We start from the raw sequence: 26,801 nt of genomic DNA, 5'->3' as shown, positions 1-26,801 counted from the left end.
CCTTATTCCTAACCTTAACCACAGTAAAAAAAAAATATGCCTGAACCTAAGCTTATTCCTAACCTTAACCTCAGTAAAATTATGGCTAAAGTTAACCTTATTCCTAACCCTAATTGTTAACCTCAGTAAAATTATACCTAAACTTAACCTTAACCTCAGTAAAATTATACCTAAACCTTACCTTATTCCTAACCTTAACCTCAGTAAAAAGTATACCTAAACTTAACCTTAACCTCAGTAAAAAGTATACCTAAAAGTAACCTTAACCTCAGTAAAAGTACAATTTTATCAGAGAAAATAAATTGTCAGCAAAAAGTGGCGTTGGATCATGGAAAAGCAATTGTTTGCTGTGAGATTTGAACGCGAGGACGCGGCATGCCATTGATGCAGAGTGTGAATTATGGTTGTGGGAGTTACTTGAATGTGATGTTTGTATTTGTATTTGGAATATCGTTTTAATAACACAAATCCTGTAGGTGGGGGGGTCCCTGGCACAACGTATATTCTGATAGGGAGGTTCTGCGTTCAAATACATATAAATGTGGGGTCGAGCTTGCCATGAAAATGTTGAAGTTTAAACAACATTAGGAAACAAGTCCTACTAAGCAACTTTACAGAAACACAAGCCCAAAGTCGCTTAGAATAAGCGGACATGGCAACACTACCACCCAGGCGCTGTATTGATACCACCTCCTAATGGTTAGGATGGGTAAATACAAAGGATACACTTCGCAGATGTGCAAGATTTGTCGTGACAAAGGGAGTGGGGACTATATTTTGAGAACATTGTAAAAGTGCAGCTTTAAATCCATATCGGGCCAATAGAGACAAAACTGTAACGTTGACAACATATTCATGACACCACCTTCCTTCCCGAACATGAATATCATGGTGTGTCGATTAACAGTTCACCAGCTTTACTGTAAAGCCATGTTCTGGCATATCTGCTATTTTTGAAAAGCCAAAGAAATCTAAAGTGACACAGATGCGTTCCAGGTTCCAGAGTTAATCAGCAGCTTTAAAGGGATCCTGGCATCAGGGATCTCTATATATCATTTGTGAATTTATATAACAGCCGACTGGGGCCTCCCTCGAGTCCTCTGTGATATACACACGCCAACTTTGAAGTCAGTCGGTTCTTGAGACATGTGGAGGACAGTCATGCACACATATTTGAGCCTTTTAGGCTTCGTAATAAAAAATGGCACAGGGCAGATATGACAAATAACTGAAATATACAAAGGAGATATTGACATATTTGATCATTTTTATACGTGATAAATGTTCAGCAGAAATAGCTGATCTACAAGCTTACAACGCCTCCACTACAGTGTCACACAAAAGCATCAAAAGTAGCAGATCTGCAAGCTCGCGACACGTGTCAAGCTTGTAGATCTGCTACTTTTGCTACTTTTGAATTTGAATCCTGAAAAGTAACAGTTTTGGAATTATGAGGTATCCACCCCGACAGAGACGATACAAAGTTCTGTGTCTATAGGTATACATCCAGATGTTGAGTCCAGGCCAGACAGTATGACATGTTGATTTAAATCAGCCGCTTTATCCATGTGTTTTGGAGATCCGCAGATTCGACAGACTTCCCATTGGGCGCCCCTCGGTACCTCGGCCACTGTGGTACTCAAAGTGGGGGGTCCAGGCAGGGACCCCCTGGGTTCCTTGAGGGGGTTCCAAATGGACCCTTACAGGTCTGTTAGTCCAGGGGTCTTCAACAGGGGGTCCGGGACCCCTAGGGGGTCCTCAGAGTTACTACAGGGGATCCGCCAAATCTTTGTGATATGATTTTTTTTTTATCTTAAAGGGATATTTCACTTTCAAAAAAACTTTTGGTAATTTTAGCATCTACTCAGGCCTTTGTGAACCCCCCAGACAGTTTTTAAGTTGCTCGATTCAATATTTAGATATTTGATATTCATTTTATCAGACACGCCCCCTTCCTATACAAACCCATTGTAACTTCAAACTCCATTTTAACCATTTAAATTCATTGAAAACACCCGTCCTTGGTTCTGGTGACTCACCCTGCCCTCCTAATGCGTGAGGGGGCCGTGTTTTTCCGATTAGTTTTTTCATTTATTTTACTAATTTTTTTTATTTTATTTTTTTCATTTTCCAAAAAATATATAAAAAATAAATGAAAAAAGTAATTGAAAAAACATGGCCCCCTCACGTATTAGGGGGGCGGTATGAGTCACCAGAACCAAGGACGGGTGTTTTTGATGAATCTAACATGGTTAAAATGGAGTTTGAAGTTACAATGGGTTTGTATAGGAAGGGGGCGTGTCTGATAAAATGAATATCAAATATCTAAATACTAAATCAAGCAACTTAAAAACTGTCTGGGGGGCTCACAAAAGCCTGAGTAGACGATAAAATGACCAAAAGTTTTTTTGAAAGTGAAATATCCCTTTAACCACTTGAACCCTAATATCTCTTTTCTGAGGAGGACTTGAGCCAAAAATAGCAGATCTACAAGCTCACAACGCCTCGCGCTGCGAGGCGTTGTGAGCTTGTAGATCTGCTATTTTGGGCAAAGAGGTATAGGTGTAGAGGGAAAAAAAGAGCAGACCAAGTAAACAAAAAAAGTCATCTGAAACACAATTGTATACAGTATAGAGGGGGTCCCTGCTTCATCTCTCTCTCAGCTAGGGGGTCCTTGGCCTGAAAACGTTGAAGACCCCTGTGTTAGTCTGAATGTGTACAAAAGGAATGATTCTATTTGTACACATTCAGAGCTATGGGGGTCCTTGAAATAAAAAAAAAACGAAAAAGACCATAGAGGAGTATAACTGTATAATGCAAAAGAAAAATATAACGCCTTCAAACCCGCTATTTTTCAACGTTTTTGTTTCGGCAACAGAACAAAACAAACATTGCTGCCTGAGGAAGAGTTATCCCTAACCCTGAGGAAGAGTTATCCCTAACCCTGAGAAAGAGTTATCCCTAACCCTGAGGAAGAGTTATCCCTAACCCTGAGGAAGAGTTATCCCTAACCCTGAGGAAGAGTTATCGTACTCAAAACGCGTAGCTGAGAAGTCTGTATGTTTTTAACCCATTCAATCCGGGAACACATCTGTGTCATTTTAGATTTTAGCTATTACCATTATTTTATACTTCGGACATTTTTGAAAAAATCATGAAAAGTTGTGCAAATCTTTGAATATATATATATTTTAAAGCGAACATTTTGTCAAATATTTTGTTCCAGGAACCCCCCCAGAAGCAAATATTTGAGTTTATAGCAGATGTACAAGCTCATGAGCTTGCATAATCTGCTATTTTTGAATAGCCAAAGAAATCTTGAAAATGACACAGGTGCCTTCCCGGTCTTAATGCATTAAGCCAAGTTTGTTTGCTGTTTGAAGGCATTAATACTAGTGTTGCCTTGTACAGTGGCCTCCCTCTATTGTTTTTTTTGCCTTGGTAACCCCTAGGCAGTGGCGGAAAAAGTACTGAAATTCTTTACTCAAGTAAAAGTACCAATACTGCAATATAGAAATACTCGTTACAAGTAAAAGTCCAGAATAAAAAATGTACTTGAGTAAAAGTACAAAAGTATTGGCATCAAAATGTACTTAAAGTATCAAAAGTAAAAGTACTAAATATTTGAAAATAGCAGATCTACAAGCTCAAAACGCGTCGCGATGCGACGCGTTTTGAGCTTGTAGATCGTCTATTTTCAAATAGCCTATGTATAAAATAGGGCTAAAGTGGTTAATGTATGTTTCATAATATCATAATTTATATCTGCAAAGTAACTAGTAACTAAAGTTTTTAAATAATTGTAGTGTAGTAAAAGTACAATATTTGCCTCTGAGATGTAGTGGAGTAGAAGTAAAAGTATTGGAAATTGAAAATACTCAAGTAAAGTACAAATACTTCAACATTGTACTTAAGTACAGTACTTGAGTAAATGTACTTAGTTACTTTCCACCACTGCCCCTAGGACTTTCCACTTTTTTTGTGGCTCCTTGAAACTAAAAAAGTTTGAGAACTACTGGCGGAGAGACCAACAGTGTGGCTGTATATATAGGGCCTTATATCTTGAAGTATGGCATTCTGTTCATGCATGCACTTTGAAGTGAGGTCACACTGTATCCCAATGTGCTGAAAGCTTTGTGTCTTTATGAGTCTAGACATTGTAAATAAAATAGAGTAATTACACACAAAGTCACCCTCAGTCTTTCAGCAGTAGGCTAATCCATCTTCGTTGGTTGGTATACTAACATGGCGTGCGTGCGTGCGTGCGTGTGTGTGTGTGTGTGTGTGTGTGTGTGTGTGTGTGTGTGTGTGTGTGTGTGTGGGGGTGGGGGGGGGGGGGGGTTGGGGTATGCAGTCCTAGCCCTGTGTCCAAGAAGCTAAGTAGCTGTCTAATGGCCTGCTTCATAGGTAGCCTACTGTAGGCAGCGTTACTGCTTAGCCTTTGATTATTTAATACATGAATCAGTGACTATAAAGAACAATATTTATTGTCTGTGAAATACAGAACCCAGACTACTGTACATTAATTTCATTGTTGCATTTTGTCAACCAATGATTTACCTCACTATCCTTCACAACACCCATGTAGGCTCAACTGTAATTGTTTCCCAGTGACACTGGAAAGAATTGTTTCATTAAATACATTGTGCAGTGTTGTCATATGTTTGGCCAGGTCTACGAAAACAAGCCCAAAAAACTGAGATATACTGTATCTCAGACTGTTTTACAACTCGAATTTTGCTCTACAAGCTCACAACGCATTGCGATACGTTGTGAGCTTGTAGATCGGCAATTTTTTTTAAATAGCGTGAAATATTTGGAATATTTATTTTTTACATTTCAACACAAATCTTGTATGGGGTCCCTGGCACAACATATTTTCAGATGGGGATCCGTGAACAAATACATTAATGTGTTCACTATTGATTTGGGGGTCCTTGACCTGAAAATGTTTAAGAACCACTGGTTTAAACAACATTTAGGAAGGAAGCCCAAACAAGCAACTATACCGTACACTTTAGAAACAAGCCCAAAAAACCACAACAACCAATATTTACAAGCGACTACAGAACAAACAAAACAAAAAAAGTCGCCTATAATAAGCAGACATGGCAACACTGGGGGCAGATGGATAAGATAGCCCTTCACTGATCAAGCTCTCAGGCTAACCCAGTGACCCTTGAAGGAATAGTTTCATTACATACAGGCTGTGTGGAGACAGCCAACGTTCATGCATCGAGAGGCAGCGGCCTTGTATCGTATGTACAAAACCATAACTTTTTAGGAAATGGAAAAACAGAACCTGTGTTTCAATGCATACGATGTAGTTATTGTTTTAGTCACATGCTCTTGGTAATGCTTTTCATTGGTTCAATATTTATAAGAACCCACAGGCACACAAATAGCAAAAATAAATAGCAGATCTATGAGCTTGTAGATCGGCTATTTTTGTTACGTTTGTGCGACACTGCATTCTGAAGAAGTAGGGCATTCATATACAAATAAACATTTGACCGAATGCAACGATTTGGAAGTGCCAGGATGCTATCGGCTTCCAACCGCAACAAAGTGCTCTTTCTGTTGCGATTGCCGGCACATAGACATGCTCTGGATGCGATATTGATTTGCTGGCATCTTTAGCTTAGCAGTCACGTTGGATTATAGCCGAGAAAGGACACTGGGGTGCCCCATAAATCAGCATCAAGCGTAATCGGATGACGTTCTTCATTTCCGCTTTAAGACCGACCATGGCTCATAGCGGTAAAGAGTGCGACTGTCTATTTGTGGTGGGGGTCCACGGGCCATGATGGTGATTGAGGTCTGCTTCAGGTCACCAGTGCCTTAAGACGCCACGATTCAGCCAATACGACCTATAACATCAAGGTAATTATTCTGCATCGATCCTCCAGTCTTTAACCCCAGGAACTCTGAGACCGTAAAGCAATTCCCCAGCACTACCTTGTTAGTTCTTACATATTCCCCTGGGTGCAGCCCAGGAAACCCCATGGGGTACTTGAGTGAGAGGGTTCCCTGCTAAATTGGTTAATGTATCCTCAAAATCCGTTTTAAGTAGCACATCTACAAGCTCACAACACATTGCCATGCGATCTTGTAGATCGGCTAATTCTGGAAAAAAATGAAAAATGTGGACTGATTTTTAACATTTTAAATGGCACAAATCTTCTCTTATTTGAGTTCCTTCACTCTTTTAAGATGGGGGTCTCAGGCAATAGTACATATCGGCGGTCCTTGGGGGTCGAGGGTGGTGGGTGGGAAGGGGGGGGCAAGAAGGAAGTGCTACATAGTGAATAATGCATTTCTCTCCTGTGTGATTGCCAACAGGGAACAATCCATCCATCACTAATATGGGTTCTATTAAGATCAGCTGTGGAGTGGGTCTCTTGTTTACAAACATTACTGGGTGCGAGCGCGTTCAGCGGGCAAAACCACTTTGAGAGTGAAACGCACACAGCTGAGACTCTAATCAGCCGTGTGTGATTTAGCGTCAAGCTTAACCTCGCGTCACCAGGCTTTCCACCGCCACGGAGGAAAGCCTGGTATTCATTCTGAAACGGAGCCGTGTGATCCTGGCTCATACCATTCAGGGGGGGAAAATGGGGTTCCGGTTGTAAAAGTACAATAAAAGTACAAGGAAAAGTCCGTAATAAAAAATTTGCTTAAGTACAAAAGTGTTTGGTACTAGTACCAAAAGTAAAAGTACTAAAATGTTTGAAAATAGCAGATCTACAACCTCGTTGCGATGCACGTTGTGAGCTTGTAGGGCTAAAGTGGTTAATGTATGTTTTATAATGTAATAATTTATATCTACAAAGTAACTAGTAACTAAAGTCTTCAAATAATTGTAGTGGAGTAAAAGTACAATATTTGCCTCTGAGATGTAGTGGAGTAGAAGTAAAAGTATAGACAATTGGAAATACTCCAGTAAAGTAAAAGTACCTCAAAACTGAGGTACAGACTTTTGGTACTTTTTGGGGCCAAATTGCCAATACTTTTGTACTTTTACACATGAAGTAACATTTTGAACACAGTATTTTATTGTGGTATTGCTACTTTTACTTAAGTAAAACATCTGAGTACTTCTTCCACCACTGTTGATCCCAGGCTAGAGTCCTCTAGAGCAGCGAGCTGCGGGTCTGTGATCATGTGACCTCTCAAGTTCAAGTCTGTCTCAAACTAGAATGGATGCGCTCCAGATGTGCTGTACACCAGTGGTTCCCAACCTTTTTTGCAGTGGTTCTCAAAGTGGGGTCCAGGGACCATCTGAGTTCCTAAAAGGGGTTCAAAATGGACCCTTACAGGTCTGTAACTCCGAGAGTATACAAATGGAACCAAATGGACCCTTACAGGTCCATTTGGTTCCATTTGTAGACTCTCAGAGTTATGGGCGTCCTTGAAATTAAAACGTTTGAGAACTACATTACTGCTCTAAAGCATTTGTGGCCCAGGATAACAACAGGCATGCGATTTCCACCCCCCATCCCCTCCAGCAGATCCCACCCTGTCAGCAGCATCCCAGGAGCAGACAATGGTTTCAGTGTCTTGGTCATCTTGGACATTTTGGCAGAGTCACAAGTGGAGAACCGTCACGGTTCATAGCTGTGTATCTGTAATGTTTCCAAATTACCGATGACAAATGACCACTTTTATATCATTGCTGTCAGGTCCCCAAGCAAGACCCCCAAGCAAGACCGCAAGGTTATCCTTTTTTAGTACAGTCAGACACTTTTAGACCAAGTGTCTGACTGTACTCGTGCGACATCTGTCTAATCAAATATGAGATATAGTAACGTAAAAAATAAATAAACATTTGAATGATGGTTTAATGAGCCAATTAAGCAGCACGGTTTATTGGTCTCGAATAAAACCTGAATCGTGGGCATAATTTATGGATATCATTAAGCTGTCACAATTAAGCCACCCTCTGAATTCCAACATGTTTGCGTGGGGCTGCTGCTCTTGATAAGGAAATTAGCTAAATTAAACCCATGCTTGTTCCAACGGCTACAAGCTCACAAGTTACAAGCACATCACCACCACGCCAAAATGTATATAGGGCTGAAGTGGTTACGGTATGTTTTGTAATAATAATCAAAGTAACTAGTATAACTAAAGTTTTCAAAAAAATTAGTCGGGTAAAAGTACAATATTTGGATTCGAGATGTAGTGGAGTAGAAGTAAAAGTATTGGAAATTGGAAATACTCAAGTAAAGTACAAATACCTCATCAATGTACTTAAGTAAATGTACTTAGTTGCTTTCCACCACTGTCTACATCTCAAAGTGTTTTATTTCTGAGGCCCGTTAGTATGCATATGGGGCTCATCAGAATGTCTCAGAATTGTAGAAGGTTACATTCACAGCCTTCACTTCAATTAGGCATGTCTGTTTAGTGGTGCAGCCCACTGGAGTCTGGAGTCTGGACCGGGCTTAGAATACTAATGGTAGGATCCCATCAAGTCTGATGTCTCGTGGGCGCCCGCTGGCCTAGCGGTCCCGGCGCATACCATATACGCTGATAATCCAGCTTGACAGCTTGTAGCGGGTTCAATTCCCGATCCCGACGACCTTTGCTGTGTGTCATCCCCCCCCATCTCTCTCCCCATTTCCTGTCAGCCTACTTTCCTATCAATAAAGGCAGAAAAAGCCCCCAAAAATATATTTAAAAAAAAGTCTGATGTCTCACTATAGATATCGTCTCTGTCGGGCAGAAACCTCTTATCTCCATATTCTAACTTTTTGTGTTTTTTTTCGTAAATTGACGCCCTACTTTTTTTTTTCTTATAATTTTTATCTTTCGATTTTGTAACCCTTTTTTTCACCCGGTGCCAATTTACTAAGTGATCGTGGGCGCTACACTCCCCCCACCAGCCTAGGGAGGCCAGGGCCGAGCTCATGCCTCCTTCAATGCATGAGAGCCAACTGACCTTCTTATCACCCGACAGGGGAGAGTTTCCCTGGTTGGACGTAGCGTGTGGAAGGAACACGTTATTCCAACCAGTTCCTTTCCCCTCCATCAGGCGCCGGCAGTATAGTGACCAGGATTACTACATGTTTTTGTGAGGGTATTAACTACCCTAGGAGGCACGGGGAGAACATGCAAACTCCACACAGAGTAGGCCCTTTCGCCAACCCCACCTAGGGTATGGGCAATTGACGCCCTACTTGATTGTGCTACAGCGTCACACAAAAGCATTAAAACTAGCAGATTCGCGCTGCGTTTCGAGCTTGTAGATCTGCTACGTTTGAATTTGAATCCTAAAAAGTAACAGTTTTGGATATTATGAGGTTTCCACCCCCGACAGAGACATTGTGTACGATCGCTAATACTCTGCTGCAAATCAATTATTACACGTGGGATGTTTCCAAATTGCCAGTGGTGGAAGAAGTTTTCTATTACTTTAAGTAAAAGTACTAATAGCCTACCACAAAGTAGAAATAATCTGTTATAAGTAAAAGTCATGTATTCACTTGAGTAAAAGCACAAAAGTATAGGCATCAAAAATAATTATACTTACAGTACTAAAGTGCAAGTACTTGCCAATGTTTGGTATTTAATTACATTTTTGGTTACACTTTTTTTATGTTATAAATCCGATTTACATCTATCTATTTACTGTGGCTCAGCTATTTCCAACAGTATAAAATAGGGCTTAAGTAGTTCAGACATAAGAAATAAGACATTGTAATGATGGTTTAATGAGCTAAATTAAGCGGCGGTTTATTAGCCTTGAATAAGAACCTGAATCGTGGTTCATAATTGTTGTTAAATCGTTGGGCTGTTAAATTGCTATTCTGATTCATGGCCCACAGGAACCATGGCCATGAAATGAATGAATCTCCTAAATGCTTGTGATTTTAAAGTGTGTGCCGAAAATAATTGGCCCTCTCAGCGTTTCTCTGCACTGAAATACTCTGTGTGTGTGTGTGTGTGTGTGTGTGTGTGTGTGTGTGTGTGTGTGTGTGTGTGTGTGTGTGTGTGTGTGTGTGTGTGTGTGTGTGTGTGTGTGTGTGTGTGTGTGTGTGCGCGCAAAAAGTACTCATTTTTTTTTCTTAAATGAAAGTATGAATACTGCAATGTAGAAGTACTCTGTTACAAGTAAAAGTCCAATGTTCAAAGTATTGGTATCAACATGTTTGCTTAAAGTACCAAAAGTAAAAGTACCTTTTTGAAAATAGCCTATGTATGAAATCGGGCTAAAATGGTTAATGTGTGTTTTATAATATAATAATTTATATCTGCAAAGTAACTAAAGTTACTAGTTCAAATAATTGTAGTGGAGTTAAAGTACAACATTTGCCTCTGAGAGTATTGAAAATTGGAAATACTCCAGTAAAGTAAAAGTATCTCAACATTGTACTTAAGTACAGAACTTGAGTAAATGTACTTAATTACTTTCCACCACTGGCTAGAGGAACATCTAGTGCAGCTCTTCCCAGGGTTTCTTATACTGACATCGATGCTATTGACAGACTCATCCAAGCAAGACATGAATCTATGCATTAAGTTCCGAAGAGCAGCTTGCAAAGTATTGACTTTTGCAGCCAAAAACCTTTCTCTCGCACTGCACCATCTTGACCTTTAGAGTAAAATTATCATGGCGTCATTAACTCATTATAGGCTGCTTGAAGTTTCCGAAAACTTGCTCTTTTGTAACTTGACCACAAGTGGACAGTGTAGAGTGGTGTACGGTAAGCTCTAAATTGGGTGATCTTAACAGCTTTTGAGCACATGCTGAACTTACGTGCAACTTACTTATGGACCTGACATACAGTACATAATAATAATTATTATTATTAAAAAATGCCTTTGTACCAGTAGATGCCAGCTATAGACTAGACTACATTACTTCATAATGTAATGTAGCAGCCAAGCCTGCAATGAAGAGGCAATTACATTAAATTGCATGTTATCATCTCAAAGAAGAAGGAATCCATGATTGCGCGCGCCACGGTGCGTATACACCTTTGACCCCATGGAGCTCTCACAAGTCACTAAAACGCAATTTTACCCCACCCTTAATTTGCGTTGCAGTAATCTGGTCCAAGGTCAGCCTGATAATCACACAGACTTCATGCTTTTCTCCTCCTGATCAGAATACAGGTCTTCTCCGATCCACTTCGCGTTTTACATTACTTACCGTTGGGCTAGGGCAGAAAAAAAAGATTTATGATCAAATTGTAAAGTAACCCTACCGAATTAACCGAATTAAAGTAACAAAAACCCGAACTAAAAGAAAACAAAAACGCAAAAAAGAGCCTAAAACATTACTCTAGCCCAGGGGCCTCAACTCCTATAAATCCGGCTCTGACTGCAGGGGTTCCCAAACCTTTTTAGCTCAAGACCCAAGAGAAATTATTAGACGTTTGCCCGGGACCCAAACTAGTGAACCCTATAGTGAACAATCCGTGACAATAGGTGAACATTCGGCGAAAATAGCCAATCTAAGCTTGTAGATCATCATCAAAAGATATTTGTTGTAGAGGTAAATAAAAAAAAATAACAAATAGAAATGAGGAGACCTAGGACAGACCCCTGCATGGGGGGACCCCAGTCAACGAAGTACATAGGGCTTTGGTTGTAAAAAATATGCCCCCACCACCCCACAGTGGTGGAAAAAGTACTTGCATGTTTTACTTAAGTAAAAGTATCAATACTGCAATGTAGAAATACTCTGTTAAAAGTAAAAGTCCGGAATTCAAAATGTACTTGAGTAGAAGTAAAACGTATTGGCATAAAAATGTACTTCAAGTACCAAAAGTAAAAGTACTCGTTAATGCAGAATGTCCCATTTAAAGTTTTCAAATGTATATATATTTTTTGAACATAGCAGATCTACAAGCTCACAATGCGTCGCATCGCGACGCATTGTGAGCTTGTAGATCGGCTATTTTCAAACGGCCAAAATGTATATAGGGCTGAAGTGGTGAATTTATGTTTTGTAATAATAATCAAAATCTACAAAGTAACTAGTAACTAAACTTCAAATATTAGCGGAGTGAAAGTACAATATTTGGATCTGAGATGTAGTGGAGTAGAAGTAAAAGTATTGGAAATTGGAAATACTCCAGTAAAGTAAAAATACCCCAAAAAAATGTACTTAAGTACAGTACTTCAGTAAAGTACTTAGTTACTTTACACCACTGCCACCCCGTTTACAAATCAAACCGTAGGCTTGTCATAAACAAAAACCATGAATTCCTATGAATAAGTATATGCAGATCATATAGATAAATAATTAATCTTTCCATCTTTCCATTCCTCCTGCGTCCTAGCCTCCTAGTTTCAATTCCAGTAAAGAGGTCATTAGGGAGCTAGTGTCTCTCCATCGGGTCCTAAATGAATCTGTCTGCTACGTGGAGGACAGGACGGACATGATGATGCAACACACTTGTTCTGACTCGCAATTCTGACCTGCTAATGCCCTTGGGAGAGAGACGGAGAGACAACGATTCTGGAGGTGCGTGTGTGCGTGTGCGTGTGTGTGTGTGTGTGTGTGTGTGTGTGTGTGTGTGTGTGTGTGTGTGTGTGTGTGTGCGCAGTGGTGTAAAAAGTACACAAATGTTTTACTTAAGTAAAAGTAGCAATACTGCAATGTAGAAGTAGTAGAAGTAAAAGTCCGGAATTCTACATTTACTTGAGTAAAAGTACAAAGGTATTGGTATCAAAATGTACTAAGTAAAAGTGCTAACATTTTTGAAAATAGCAAATCTAGCTTGTAGATCAGCTATTTTCAAATAGCTTAGGTATAAAATAGGGCTAAAGTGGTTAATTTATGTTTTATAAAGTAATAATTTATATTATGCTAAGTAACTAGTGAATGAAGTTTTCAAATAATTGTAGTGGAGTAAAAGTACAATATTTGCCTCTGAGATGTAGTGGAGTAGTAAAAGTATAGACAAATACTGCAGTAAAGTAAAAGTACCTAAAATTTGCACTTAAGGACAGTACTTGAGTAAATGTACTTAGTTACCACTGTGTGCGTGTGAGAGAGAGACATTTTATTCATTTTCATCTAAAACCGAAAATAATCCTAATCTCTAATAACGCTCTTGCCCCTGCTGCTGCTGCTGCTGCCCTTCAGCCGATATCAAAATGCATATGCACGATCAAATAGATATTTTAATTAACTGATAATGCCCACGGATCACAGCGATTTATCAGTGTCACACACAGTAAAAAAAAACATAAGCGCTTTCGCCCGTCATTCTTAAACGTATTAACGCGGCGTCCTTGAGTCCACCTTGAGTGCCATGCCTCTTCATCCCGGTGGCCTTTTATCTGCTGAACCTTAATAATGGCTGTGTGTGTGTGTGAAGTGGTGCAGAGCCTCTCCATAATGGAGCTTTATCATGACTGAATCACTCACCTTGGAGACCTCTGACCCCTGATGCTACCACTATGCCTTGAAGACGCTCACATACCCGCTGCATTAAGTGCACTTGAATATCGTCGCTGTCGGGTGTAAAGCGCGTATGTCTGAAACTGTTACTTTTCATGGAAATGGTAGAAAAATATATACTTTTACCACAATCACTGCCAGGTATTAATTAATTAATTCATCCAAAACTGACAGCGTTTTTTTACCTTATTTTGACGATCCACGGAGAGCCACGGATGTAAACAAAAGCTGTCTGGGGGGGGGGTCTCGTCTATCCACCGGAACAATTTTCTTTTTACCACGATCGTCCATTTCGTTGTAATCGGCCATTGAATATGGCCTGTTTTCACAAAAAAAAGAAGAAATCCGAGCTAGATGTTGTGCTTTTCTACATCTCAAAGGGAGTGGACGGAGGTGAATCTTTTTGGGATGACGTCGCATCCGTTTCTCTCGCAGTCAAGGGATCATTCATAGGTTGCGGAAGAGCGCCCTCTAGTGTTCTTTTTATTGAATTTTTAATTGACGTAAATCTACGTCACTGGCAGTCAGTCAACGGTTGGATTTGAAATGACGTAGATCTAAGTCAATGGCAGTGAATGTGTTCAAAACATTTCCATGAATGACCTGTAATCTAAGGTAGTTATTTGGTCACAATGTCTTGGTAATTTTTCAATTTGTTCAATATTTATAAAACACACAAACAGACTTAACTACTTTCACTTTCATGTCAAAGTAAAAATAAATTTAAAAAAAGCCAAAATAGCAGATCTACAAGCTCGGCTACTTTTGCGTTTACACTCCACGAAGTAGGGCATTAAGTTATACGAGAAAACTAGAAATGTTACGAGGTTTTCTGCCCGACGACAGCAGCAGCAATGTGAAGTGCAGTCCATGAGAGGAGTGAGATCACTTTATCATGACAGAATCCTTCACCTTCTCCACCCCTAACCCGTCCCATTGATGCTCGTAGCACTGCATTAACCCTTTAAGACCGAGAACGCCATCTGTGTCATTTTAAGATTTTTTGGCTATTCAAAAATAAATTTAAAACATTTTAAATTCGTGAAAATTTGAGCAAATCTTTGAATGTATATATATATTTAAAGCGAACATAATCAAATCTTTGCTTCTGGGGAAGCATTATATATATTTTTTAAACATGTTTGTTTGTGGTGCTCAAACCTTTTCTTGTCAAGGAGTAGGATATGTATTTGCCTGCGGACCCCCATCTCAAAATATGTTGTTCCAGGGACCCCCAGAAGCAAAGATGTCAGTTACAAATGTTCGCTTTAAAAAATATATATTCAAAGATTTGCACACATTTTCAGGATTAAAAATAATTAATAGCTGATCTACAAGCTCGTAGCGCGGCACTCGGTGCCGCGCTATGAGCTTGTATATCTGCTATTTTTGAATATCCAAAGAAATCTTAAAATGACACAGATGCGTTCTCGGTCTGAAAGGGTTAAGTGCTGCTTGAATATCAAGTGAAGTTCCATGAATGGAGCGATCCTCCTGAGAGGATCGCCAGAGGGATCTTCTCTTCTGGAGCCTATAGTCAGTAAACACACTGGCATGTTTTACATAATAATAGTGGTTCCCAGTGGTGTAAAGTAACTAAGTACATTTACTCAAGTACTGTACTTAAGTACAATTTTGAGGTACTTTTACTTTACTGGAGTATTTCCAATTGTCTTTACTTTTACTTCTACTTCACTACATCTCGGAGGCAAATCTTGTACTTGTACTCCACTACAATTATTTGAAAACTTTAGTTACTAGTTAGGCTACTTTGCAGATATTATTACATTATAAAACATACATTAACCAATTAAGCCTTAAAAATAGCCGATCTATAAGCACTTAATCCTTAAAAAATAGCCAATCTACAAGCTCACAACGTGATGCTATGATTATTCATTAAGTTATGATTTTGTGCAATCCAATATTAAAATTGGCTACTGGGACAGCCATGTCACTCTCACTCAGACATAACCATAAACAAATCTGATACGCCCATATATAGGTAGGAATACGGCCACGCCACTCTGACTCAGACATAACCATAAACAAACCCAATACGCACATGTATAGGCATGCCACTATGACTCAGACATAACATAAACAAACCCGATACGCTCATAAACAGGCATGTCACTATAACTCAGACATAAGCAAAAACAAATCCAATACGCACATGTATAGCCATGCCACTATGACTCAGACATAACATAAACAAACCCGATACGCCCATATACGGGCATGTCACTATAACTTGGACATAACCAAACACAAACCCGATATGCCCAAACATAGGCATACAGGCAAAGCCCTCGACACTAGGACTCAGACATACTGTATTGGTTGGATCGTAGGTGTGAGGGCCGCGTAGCAGCCTGAACTCTAGATACAGTATGAGGGCTGCCCGAATCTCTAGTATATGTTTAAATTGTCAGACTACCCTCCAAGCAGACATGGCCTCACATAAATTTTGACGAAAATGTCCATCACTAGCCGGCATGGTGATGTCATGACCCCTGGTAGTGATGGAGAGTTGACCCTCTCATCCAAACCGTATGCTGCATGTGCTTAATGTTCTCAGGTTTTACATAAAGAACTTACATCCAGCACCTTTCGAGAGCAAGTTCTCAAGACAGAACATAGACACTAGTTTACTATGCAGATATAGTAATGTTGCTCACTAAAGTTAATAATGGCTTTTTCCTCCTTTTATAATTGAGTGCCCTCAGATTTTTCATATGTGGGTTACTTATTCACGTTTTTGTCATTTAGATTAGTTGTTTTCTTGACCACAAATGTTAAGAATGTTATTTAGATGGATGTTTAGACAGATGCTAGGCTTGTTATGTTAGACTACGAGCTAGATGCTAGTCACAATGCACATTTATATTGGTCACTTGTTCACATGTTTTTGTTATTTAGATTCTGGGGAGGAACATGCATCGGAAATTGCTGATCTTCAAGCTCACAGCGTGTGGTGACGTGACGTGTTGTGAGCTTGTAGATTTTATTTATTTTCAGGCAAAGAGATTTTGGTGTCGAGGGAAAACGGTAGTAGACCTACTATAGAGCCCTGGGGGACCCCAGTCAACTATGTATATATATATATACTGTAGAGTTCACGTGGCTAGGGTTTGGAATTCTCTGCATGGGACGAAACTCACTGAACTCTCTGTCTGTGAAAGTCCTCTGTGACCCGTTGAGCATTCTTTACACAAACACTCTGTTGTGCATTGGTTCTCAAAGTGGGGTCCGGGGACCTCCCAGGGGTCCTTGTGGGCGTACCGGGGGGGTCCCCAGCTAAATTAGTTAATAAAGTGTCACAGTCATTTTAACCACTTTTTTCCATATTTTATACTTTGGCTATTCAAAAATACCAGATATAGAAGCTCATAGCTATGAGCTTGTAGATCTGCTATTTTTTTTTTATCTCGAAAATGTGTTCAAAATCTTAAAGGTATCATGACATTCATTTTCACTTTTTTTATTTTCAATGTTTTATTTGGGGTTTTATGACCTCAATTACACCCAAAAAACCTGAACTTAGAACATTCAGTGGATTTTCTGTGGTCTGGGGTTTTCTGAATAATTAGGCTGAAAAGTAATCTGAGCTTGGCCCTTCGACAGTGAGGTCACTGTCGATTAATCCCGCCCACTCTCCTCCTCGCCCCTCCCCTCCCCTATCCTTTCCTTTGGGGGGGGCGGAGCAGAGGCGATGATTGACAGGCAAAATCCCTCACCAGCGACACCCGCAGGCAAAGATTTCTTTTTTCATTGCAGTTGAAAAGGCTTTAGAAATATGAGAGAAAAACACCTGCCATTGATCACTGGAATGGAATTTTCACTTAAAACTTTTTGTACACTTTTGAAGGACCAGGACAAAGACTTTGAATGTTGTGTAAAAGTGAATGTCATTAAACCTTTAACACATTCCATGCCAGAGTTTAATCTCATAATGTACTCACCAGTGCCAGCGTTTTATTGTTGTTTTTTTGTTTTTTTCATGTCGCCACAGACCTCGCTAAATAAGTTAAAAGTGCGCGTTCATTTGGTTCTAAACACACAGCGGATCCGTGAGAAACGGCCAGCGAAAACAGTTTCCAAATGCGAGCCGCCATCTTGAAGATACAGCCGATCAACGGTAAACAGTGATCAGCGAGGAGAAAAACAACAACCGAGAAAATCGAGTTTTAAACAGGATCCCAGACAGGAAGCGGATACGATCGAAAAAACCGGAACCCGAATAATTCTGTTTCCGACCGGAAACCGGAAACGGAAATGGATAAAAAAAAATCGGAAAGTGCACCTGGGGCAGTTTCAATGGGAATCGGCGGTTCGCGTAGATCTACGCGACTGGCACGCTGCGGCTTTAAATAGGTTCGCGTAGATCTACGCGACTGGCATTCAATGTGTTAAAGGCGAACATTTTTACTCAAATCTTTGCTCCTGGGGGTCCCTGACACAACATATTTTCAGGTGGGGGTCCGAGGCCAAATATGTATCAATTTGGGAGTCCTTGGCACGAAAAAGTTTGAGAACCAGTGCTTGAGTCAAACTATAGATTGTTGTTGATGGCCAGAAAACCTCCCATCTCCATATTCTAACTTTTTTTCTTTTTTTCCCCCGTAAATTAACGCCCTACTTGATTGATTGATTGATTGAATCCTTTATTAGACAGACATGTAAACAGCACAAGGTACAGTCAGACATTTGAGCTAAAAGGATAACACAAAACAAGTGCTGGGGACTTGTTTCTATTGTGGTCCTGTGTATTCAATTGATCACACTACAGCGTCACACAAAAGCATCAAAAGCAGCAGATCTACAAGCTCGAAACGCGACGCAAAGCGACACGTTTTGAGCTTGTAGATCTGCTACTCTTGATGCTTTTGATTTTGAATCCTGAAAAGTAACAGTTTTTGGACATATGAGGTTTCCACCCGACAGAGAAGAGATTCTCTTGGTCAGATATTACTCAACTACAAGTGGAAGTTGCTCTGTCAAATTTGTACCGGAGTACTTTGTTTGCAGTTTGGTCATTCATCCCATAGCTTGGGGCGCTATAACCATGGCGACGGCTCCCATAGGCCAAATGCTGAATAGAGTTAAACAGCGTTTCGGAGAAAGGCTATTAATAAACAGCTTGAATTTGGGAAAAAAGGTGAAAAATATGTTGCACGTTGTCTGCACATGGTAATGATCATTGGCCATGTGCAAGTTCAGAGGTTGTGGTGAACGCTACAAGGAGGAAAACCCGGTCACTAAGTTATAGGAGGATGTATAATATCTAAAAATACAAATACTCAAGTACAGTACAGATAGGTTCATAGGTCCGGTATTTGTAGTGCGCCCCCCATCCAGTTCTTACACTGGCCCGGAGCGCGCACTCCGAAAGAAAGAGAAAAGAAAGAGATGAGAGAAAAAAACATTGGACAAGACAGAGAAGACTAGACTAGGACACAAGAACTCAGTCACACTGTCAGTCACAACAGGAGGGAGTAGTAGCTAAACACACACACACACACACACACACACACACACACACACACACACACACACACACACACACACACACACACACACAACCCACAAAACAAGTGCATGAACCTAGGAGTCCTCTACAGTCAAAAGGTGGGTCTTAACTCATTCAATTCGGGAACACATCTGTGTAATTTTTTATTTCTTAGCTATAACCATAATTTTTATACTTTTGGCCATTCAAAAATAGCAGATTTACAAGCTCATAGCGCGGCACTCAGTGCCGCACTATGAGCTTGTAAATCTGCTATTTTCTGAAAAATCTTGAACATTTGTGCAAATCTTTGGATACACATATATTTTTGGAAACAACATTTTTAACTCAAATCTTTGCTTCTGGGGGGTCCCTGGAATAACATATTTTGATGAGGGATCGGTGGCCGAAAACATATCATTTTGGGGGTCCTTGACAAGTCAGTTTGAGCACCACTGATATAGCAACGGTAGTTTTTCAGAAAAATTACATTTGTTGAGACATTTGACAGTTACATACACTCGGTGCCCGTGCTATGAGCTTGTAGATCTGCTTGTATATCTCCAAAGAAATCTTAAAATGACAGAGATGCGTTCCCCGGATTGAATGGGTTAAGCGTGTTTTTAAAAGTCCCTATGGCGGGGGGGGCGCTCTTTGATCCTCAAAGGGGGTTTTGTTCCACTTCTACAACTCACACAGCTCACCCGTCCTTATACTGTGCTAGACCGTGGAGTCTTCATATACATCTGAGTGGCCTTTCTGTGGGAATTCCAGGGGGTCCTCAGCTAAATGATGGATAGTTAGGAACCAAATGGACCCTTATGAGTCTGTGACTCTGAGAGTGTACAAATGAACCAAAATGGACCCCAACAGGTCCATTTGGTTCCATTTGTACACTCTTTGTGTGTGTGTATATAAATTGGGGTCCCAGAGATAGAAATGCCATTAAATGGGGGTCCGTAGCCTAATGCATATCAAACTTGGGGTCCTTGAAATTAAAATGGTTGAGAATCACTGCAACAGCCGTTAAAATCTTCTCTTTTGAAATGGGGGTCCGTGGGCTAATAAGTGTCATTTTGGGGGTCCTTGACATGAAAACGTTTGAGGAACCACTGCCCTAGGGTAGGTACCCTCACACAAAACATGCAGTAAGCCTGGTCTCTATACTGCCTCCCCCTGGTCAGCCGGGGGGGGCGCCTGATGGAGTCGAAAGGAACTGGTTGGAATAACGTGTTTCTTCCACGCGCTACGTCCTACCGGGGGAACTCCCCCCTGTCAGGTGATAGGCAGCGGCCTGCTCACTCCTCGCGTTGAAGGAAGCATGAGCTCAGTTCGGGGCTCTCCCCAGGCTGGCAGAGGGAGAGAAGCGCCCAGGATTACAGCTTAGGCAAAAAAGGTGAAAAAATGGGTTACAAAAAAAAGAAGAAAAAAAAGATCTGAAGAGCGACCTGGTGCTTGGGAGATTAGTCTCAAAGTTCCACAATATAGGGAGGTGCAAGACCGTTACGGGCTTTAATTGATACTCAAACAATGTACTTAAGTGCAGTCCACTGGATCAGACACATCTGCTGGAGTGAAGCCAGTTTCTTTGTTTGGTTGGTCAAGGAGAGATGACTGGAGAATTGCTGCTAATTAGTAATAGTATGGATGGCTTAGGTTCAGGCGAGGGTGTCTAATGCAGTGCTTCACAAGCGGTTCCACGTGGCTGCATCCCTCCCTTATTGGGAAAAGGCTTTAGGCTATTTGTTTTCCTCTCCTTTCCAATTGCCCCCCCCCCCCCCCCCCGCACACCCTCCCTGCCTGGTGGGGCCTGGGGGGCGGGGCGTCTTGGTTTAAAGAGAACAGTTAATTGCCACACACACAAAAAATATCACCTGCGCGGATTTATGAGTCAGTCGACGTTTTTAAAACCTTTCTCAAAGACACCAAATTTGCAATTCGGGCATTTAGCGGACACTATTACGTCATGACTCATCACTGAATCACTGCAGAGGTGTTCTTGTGTGTGGTGTGTGTGTGTGTGTGTGTGTGGTGTGTGTGTGTGTGTGTGTGTGTGTGTGTGTGTGTGTGTGTGTGTGTGTGTGTGTGTGTGTGTGTGTGTGTGTGTGTGTGTGTGTGTGTGTGTGTGTGTGTGTGTGTGTGTGTGTGTGTGTGTGTGTGTGTGTGTGTGTCCGTCCGTCCGTCCGTCCTACCATAGTTGGGGCAGCAGACCTTGAGCCAGCAGACAGAGGACAGAACGGTCAGGTTGGTCAGACTGCACAGGCCAAACAGAACCCCACAGAACGCATACCCAATGCACACCGTCTGAGTAAACAACCACCTGCAGAGAGAGAGAGAGAGATACACAGAGAGAGGAGGACACATTCAGTTACTTTATCCATTTGGAGCTTCTCCTCCTGATCATGAATGAGAAGACCCCTCCCCCCCCCCACCACAACCCACATGCAAGCATCCCACGACCCTGGGCTGTGAACTCTGACTGAAACTCATCAAGCATACAGACAATCAGAGAGAGAGAGAGAGGGTTCAGCATGTATCGCCACATCATTGATCATTGTTTGTTTTGATGGCTTGCTTATTAACCCATTAAGGCCCATGAGGTTCCGATTCTACGAAATGTCTTCTAAATCCTTAAAACAGTTTTTGGAAAGAACTTATGTTGCTATGTCAGTGGTTCTCAAACTTTTTCATGTCAAGGACCCCCAAAATGTGCATGTATTTGGCCGTGGACCCCCGTCTCAAAATATGTTGTTCCAGGGACCCCCCGGAAGCAAAGATTTGAGTTACAAATGTTCGCTTTAAAATATATATATATATTCAAATATTTGCACACATTTTCTCTATTTTTCAAAAATAGCAGATCTACAAGCTCGTAGCGCGGCACTCGGTGCCGCGCTATGAGCTTGTAGATCTGCTATTTTTTAATAGCCAAAGTGTAAAATAATGCTTTTTAGCTCAAATCTAAAAAATGACAAAGAGGCGTCCCAGTTCTTAATGGGTTAAGCCATTAAGACCGGGAAAGCATGTGCCAAATACATATTATAATTTTGGGGGTCCTTGACATGGAAAAAGCACCACTTAGAAGACATTTTGTAGATCCGGCGTTCCCGGGTCTTAATGGGTTAAAAATCCTCCCACCACCACACGCATCAATATGTCAGTCTTCCTCCCACAGGGATGAGGGTGTTGTGTTTCCCTCTATAGGGCCACTGATCTGATCTGTGAGGGTCAGGGTCTTCAGGCCCTCCTCCCACACATTAACCACTCCAACCCTCGCATCCCTATTCTGGGGGGAACATTAGCCCTGAAAATAGCTGATAGACAAGGTTCAAGGTTCAACTTTATTAATGTCCCAACAAAGGGAAAATAGGTTTACAACAAGAGCAAAACATATTACATACATTAAACATATCTCTCGCTGCTGGTCGCTGCGTGCGCAAGCGCCCTGTTCCCTCATTGCAAGAATTGGGGGGTGGGGGGGTGGGATGGAATGGAACGGGCAAAAAAGCACTACTCTCATGCCCTGCCCCCAAAGGGGGCAGAGCGTTCGCTGGTGTCAGAGCGATAACACAGCGAGTTGTGAGGCTGTGGGAGACGTCCTTGATTGAGTTCCTACCCAAAGTCATAACAACAGGTGTCCATGAAGGGGGGGGGGGGGGGGGAGACTTGGGTGAGTGCGTGGGGGGGGGGGGGGGGCCTTCTCCACATTGTAGCCACTGGAGGAAAAGTCCGGGGGGTGGGAGTCCGAATCAATCCTAATAATCCGTATTCATCCGAAGCAGACAATTTATCTACTTTCCCCATTCTGGCCCATCCAGCCTGTTTCTAATCATGTTCATATCGCCCCGCAGAGCGGTGACTCTCTCAGCGATGATCTCCAGTGTGCTGCCTCTGGCTGAGATGTCGTCCACCACACGTGCCAGGATGGTGTCCAGCTTGTTGTCCAGCTTGTGGACTCTCTCGTTGATGTTATCCATGTCGCGCTTCAGTTCAGTGATGGTGTCCAGCTTGTTGTCCAGCTTGAGGACCTTCTCGTTGATGTTATTCGTGTCGCGTTTCAGTTCAGTGGTCACACCTGTCTGAGTAGTCAGCGCTCTGCCCAACTCTACTCCGTCCAGGGCAGCTGTCTTGCCAATTTTCCGATACACAAGTGCAATGCCCGCTCCAATCAGCAAAAAACCTGTTATCATAAGAACTAAATTATAGACATCTTCAATGTCCTCCACCGAGAGAATTTCCAAACACAGAACTCTCCACTTATAGTCGGAGTCCCCCATGTATCCGGCTAAATAAGTCCCATCGGGGCAGCTTGGGTCCTCCGGTCCAGATTGCCGTGTTGAGAAAATTGTGTCAATTGCGTTTAACGACCAGTTAATAATATTATCCATGTTTTCACCCGAGACTGTTCGTGGATACAGTGTAGAGAGGCGAGGTGGAGAGATAAGGGTCGGGACGAGATAGCTTGTAGATCGGCTATTATTGGCAACGAGGTTTGGTGTAGAGGGAAAAAAGAGCAGACCATTCGGGTACTGAGCCTCAGTAAGAGAGTCTCAAACGTATTGAGGGTTTTAGGTGTTAATATTCAGAAAAGATTTATATACATTATTTTAAGCCTTGAACCAAGCCATCCAGGCTCCTGGTGAATCAAAATCATGACCGTAAAACATTTGATTCTGTGTCAATAAATATTCTAAAAACCGCAAAAAAGGGTATTTATTAAATATATAATATATATATATTTTACACAGAATCAAATGCTTTATGGTCATGATTCACCAGGATCCTGGATGGCTTGGTTCCAGGCTTAAAACTATTTATATACAGTACATATTTTCTGAAATCTCTATGGGACAAATGAATGGGTTTTCTATATGTGGCACCACAAATGGCCGCCACTGCTATGCCCTATAGCAGATCTCCGAGCACACGACGTGTCACGATGTAGCGTGTTGTGAAATTGTAGATCGGCTATTTTCTGCATTTTTGAGTGACAGCGGTGTATACGACAAACTGTAAAATAGGGCGTGCGATATAATCGACTTAATCGATTGTAAATAAGTCTATTAGAATGAGATGGCATTGGAAAGGAGAAGAGAAGAGGGTGTGGGATGGGAGGAGAGGAGATGGCATTGGAAAGGAGGAGAGGAGAGGAGAGGGAGAGGAGATGGCATTGGAAAGGTGGAGAGGAGAGGAGAGGAGAGGAGAGGAGATGGCATTGGAAAGGAGGAGAGGAGAGGGAGAGGAGATGGCATTGGAAAGGAGGAGAGGAGAGGGAGAGGAGATGGCATTGGAAAGGTGACGAGGAGAGGAGAGGGTGTGGGATGGGAGGAGAGGAGAGGAGATGGCATTGGAAAGGAGGAGAGGAGAGGAGAACTATACTCACTTGTGAGCGTAGGATGACGGTATGGCCAGTGGGAAGAGGGTGACCGTCATGCCCAGGTCACTGATGGACAGGTTGACCACAAAGTACTCTGCCGGTTTCAGGGAGGACTTCTTTCTATAGGCCACGAACAGCAGGATGCCGTTCCCACACAGAGACAGCACACCTGGCACACACATGAAAGCAAGTCACACAGACAGGTGTTACCAAACATCAAAGGGTTCCATACTGCCGTCAGCAGGACATTATGTCACACGTCTATTCACAGGCTGTGACATGTCCATATTATTATGTCAGTGGGTCTCAACCTTTTCTTTTCTCCAGCTCTGGATCATTTGCACACAGTGGTGGAAGAAGTACTCACATGTTTGACTTGAGTAAAAGTATCAATACTGCAATGCAGAAATACTCTGTTACAAGTAAAAGTCGCGTTGCGACACGTTGTGAGCTTTTAGACCGGCTATTTTCAAATAGCCGAACTACAGTATATAGGGATAAAGACAAGTGGTTAATGCATGTTTCGTAATGATAAAAATCTACATAGTAACTAGTAACTCAAGTATTCAAATAATTGTAGTGGAGTAAAAAGTACAATATTTGCCTCTGAGATGTAACCTGACTCCGCCAGATGGGGGCGGTATTGAGTTTCACATGTTAACAATCCACCCTCCATCTGGGCTCGCTCAGAGAGTAGGGCTACTCCGCACCACTGCGGGTTGGTGCGAACCAATCAGCGGCTGCTAGGGGCGGGATCTTGGCGAGACCGGATGCGACGCCATCGAAAAGCGTTTATTGCGTTGTAGTTCTTTCACGATTCATCATGGTTGAATAGTATACAACAAAAACTACTGCTGGCGCGGCTATACTATACGTCATGTAGACACGTCAATATGATTGGTTGATAGACAGACGGTCCCATCCAATCACCTGCCAAGTAGCTTGAACAAAAGGGACCGCCCCTTCATTGATTGTGCTACCGAGGTCCCAGATGGAAGTAGCCTGTGAAACAAATGTGACGCAAGCTTCTTCCATCTGGTGGAGTCATTTTAAAATACTCAGTAAAGTAAAGTAAAAAAAATCCTCAAATTTGTACTTAACTACAGTACTGGAGTATGTGTACTTAGTTACTTTCCACCACTGCTAGCACAACAATCCTCAAACGCCACGCCCCCTCCCTTTCCCTCAGGTCTGGTGGTGATGCCAACCTCCTGGACATCCCCCAAAACAAAGAAACAAACCTGGGGGATGACGGGGCTTTCTCAGTTGCAGCCCCCTCCCTTTGGAACTCTCTCCCAGCTCACATCAAAACCGCCCCATATTAACATACTCTACCATACAGATTGGACAACATTGTGCCGCTTTGACCAAATAAATATCACTTAAAGCACCTTCAATAGGCTAAACATGCCAGACCACACGGTATGGTTCAGTATAAAAGAAAATAGAAGTGATACATTCTTGCACATACATACTGTATAGTCAGTAAAGGGAAAAACACAGAATTGAATGAACTCACTGAAGACAGTGTAGATGGTTGCCATGACACAGTCATTCTCTTTGGAGATTTTGGACGCAAGCGAAAATCTTTCGGAGTCATTTCCCATCTGCAGAGAGAGAGAAAGAGAGAGAGAAAGAGAGAGAGAGAGAGAGAGGGTTAGAATGTTAAGACCAATTTACATTCACCGCCAATCACCTAGTTCTACGTGATGTCAGATGCAACCGTTTACCACCAATCACGTAGATCTAGGTTTGTTGGGTTTTTTTATTCCAAAGAGAACGCATCTTAGGAATTATCCCGCGACTCCCGTAGAAGGAATCACCGGATGTGACGTCATTCCCAAAAAACGTCACATCCGTCCGCTCCAATGATGGGATTTTGAGAAAAACTGCTCTAGCTACATTATTTATTTTTTTAGAGAGAGAGAGAGAGAGGGGGGGAGAGGGAGGGTGACAGAGAGAGGGGGAGAGGGAGGGTGACAGAGGGACAAAGATAGACAGACAGACACAGAGAGACAGACACAGAGAGACAGAGAGAGTCAGAGGAAGAGAGAGAGAGACAGACAGACACAGAGACAAAGAGAGACAGGCAGACACAGAGAGAGTCAGAGGAAGAGAGAGAGACAGACAGACAGACAGACAGACAGACACACACAGAGAGTCAGAGGAAGAGAGACAGACAGACAGATAGACAGACAGACAGACAGAGAGAACACTTCTTTAATTGTTGTTTCAGCCCTTTTTTTATTGCATCTATGTTTAGGCTATTACAGTGATGACTAAACACAAACAGTGAGTCATCCAGATGAATTAAGCCCCCTGCGGGCCCCCCTGTTGTCATCCTCTGACAACATAAGCTATACAATAACAAACACTGTGTATTCCGACATATCTCATTATGTGCTATAATGGAACAAAAAAACACTTCCACCCCCAGCACAAAGCTTTCTCTCCTTCCGGCCTGTTTAAGAAACACTTAAACCGTATGTATA

The 26,801-nt window shown here is 41.8% G+C and overlaps 1 protein-coding gene across 1 annotated transcript in view; it reads right to left on the bottom strand.

Moving 5' to 3' along the window:
• Nucleotides 1-25,916, bottom strand: part of LOC308096821 (opsin-5-like) — a gene marked incomplete at both ends in the record, with an annotated part of 37,439 nt that extends 11,523 nt beyond the window's left edge. The window contains 3 exons of the mRNA XM_080444291.1: nucleotides 21,125-21,252; nucleotides 24,316-24,478; nucleotides 25,829-25,916. Coding sequence (XP_080300417.1) covers nucleotides 21,125-21,252; nucleotides 24,316-24,478; nucleotides 25,829-25,916 — 379 coding nt within the window. The remainder of the gene's footprint in view (nucleotides 1-21,124; nucleotides 21,253-24,315; nucleotides 24,479-25,828) is intronic.
• Between the last annotated feature and the right edge of the window lie 885 nt (nucleotides 25,917-26,801).

The sequence above is a fragment of the Gymnoscopelus braueri genome (genome assembly GCF_963280865.1).
Source record: "Gymnoscopelus braueri genome assembly, chromosome: 12".
In the NCBI taxonomy this organism is placed as follows: Eukaryota; Metazoa; Chordata; class Actinopteri; order Myctophiformes; family Myctophidae; genus Gymnoscopelus; species Gymnoscopelus braueri.
Note: the sequence above shows the minus strand (reverse complement) of the source record. Positions and strands in the feature narration are given on the sequence as shown.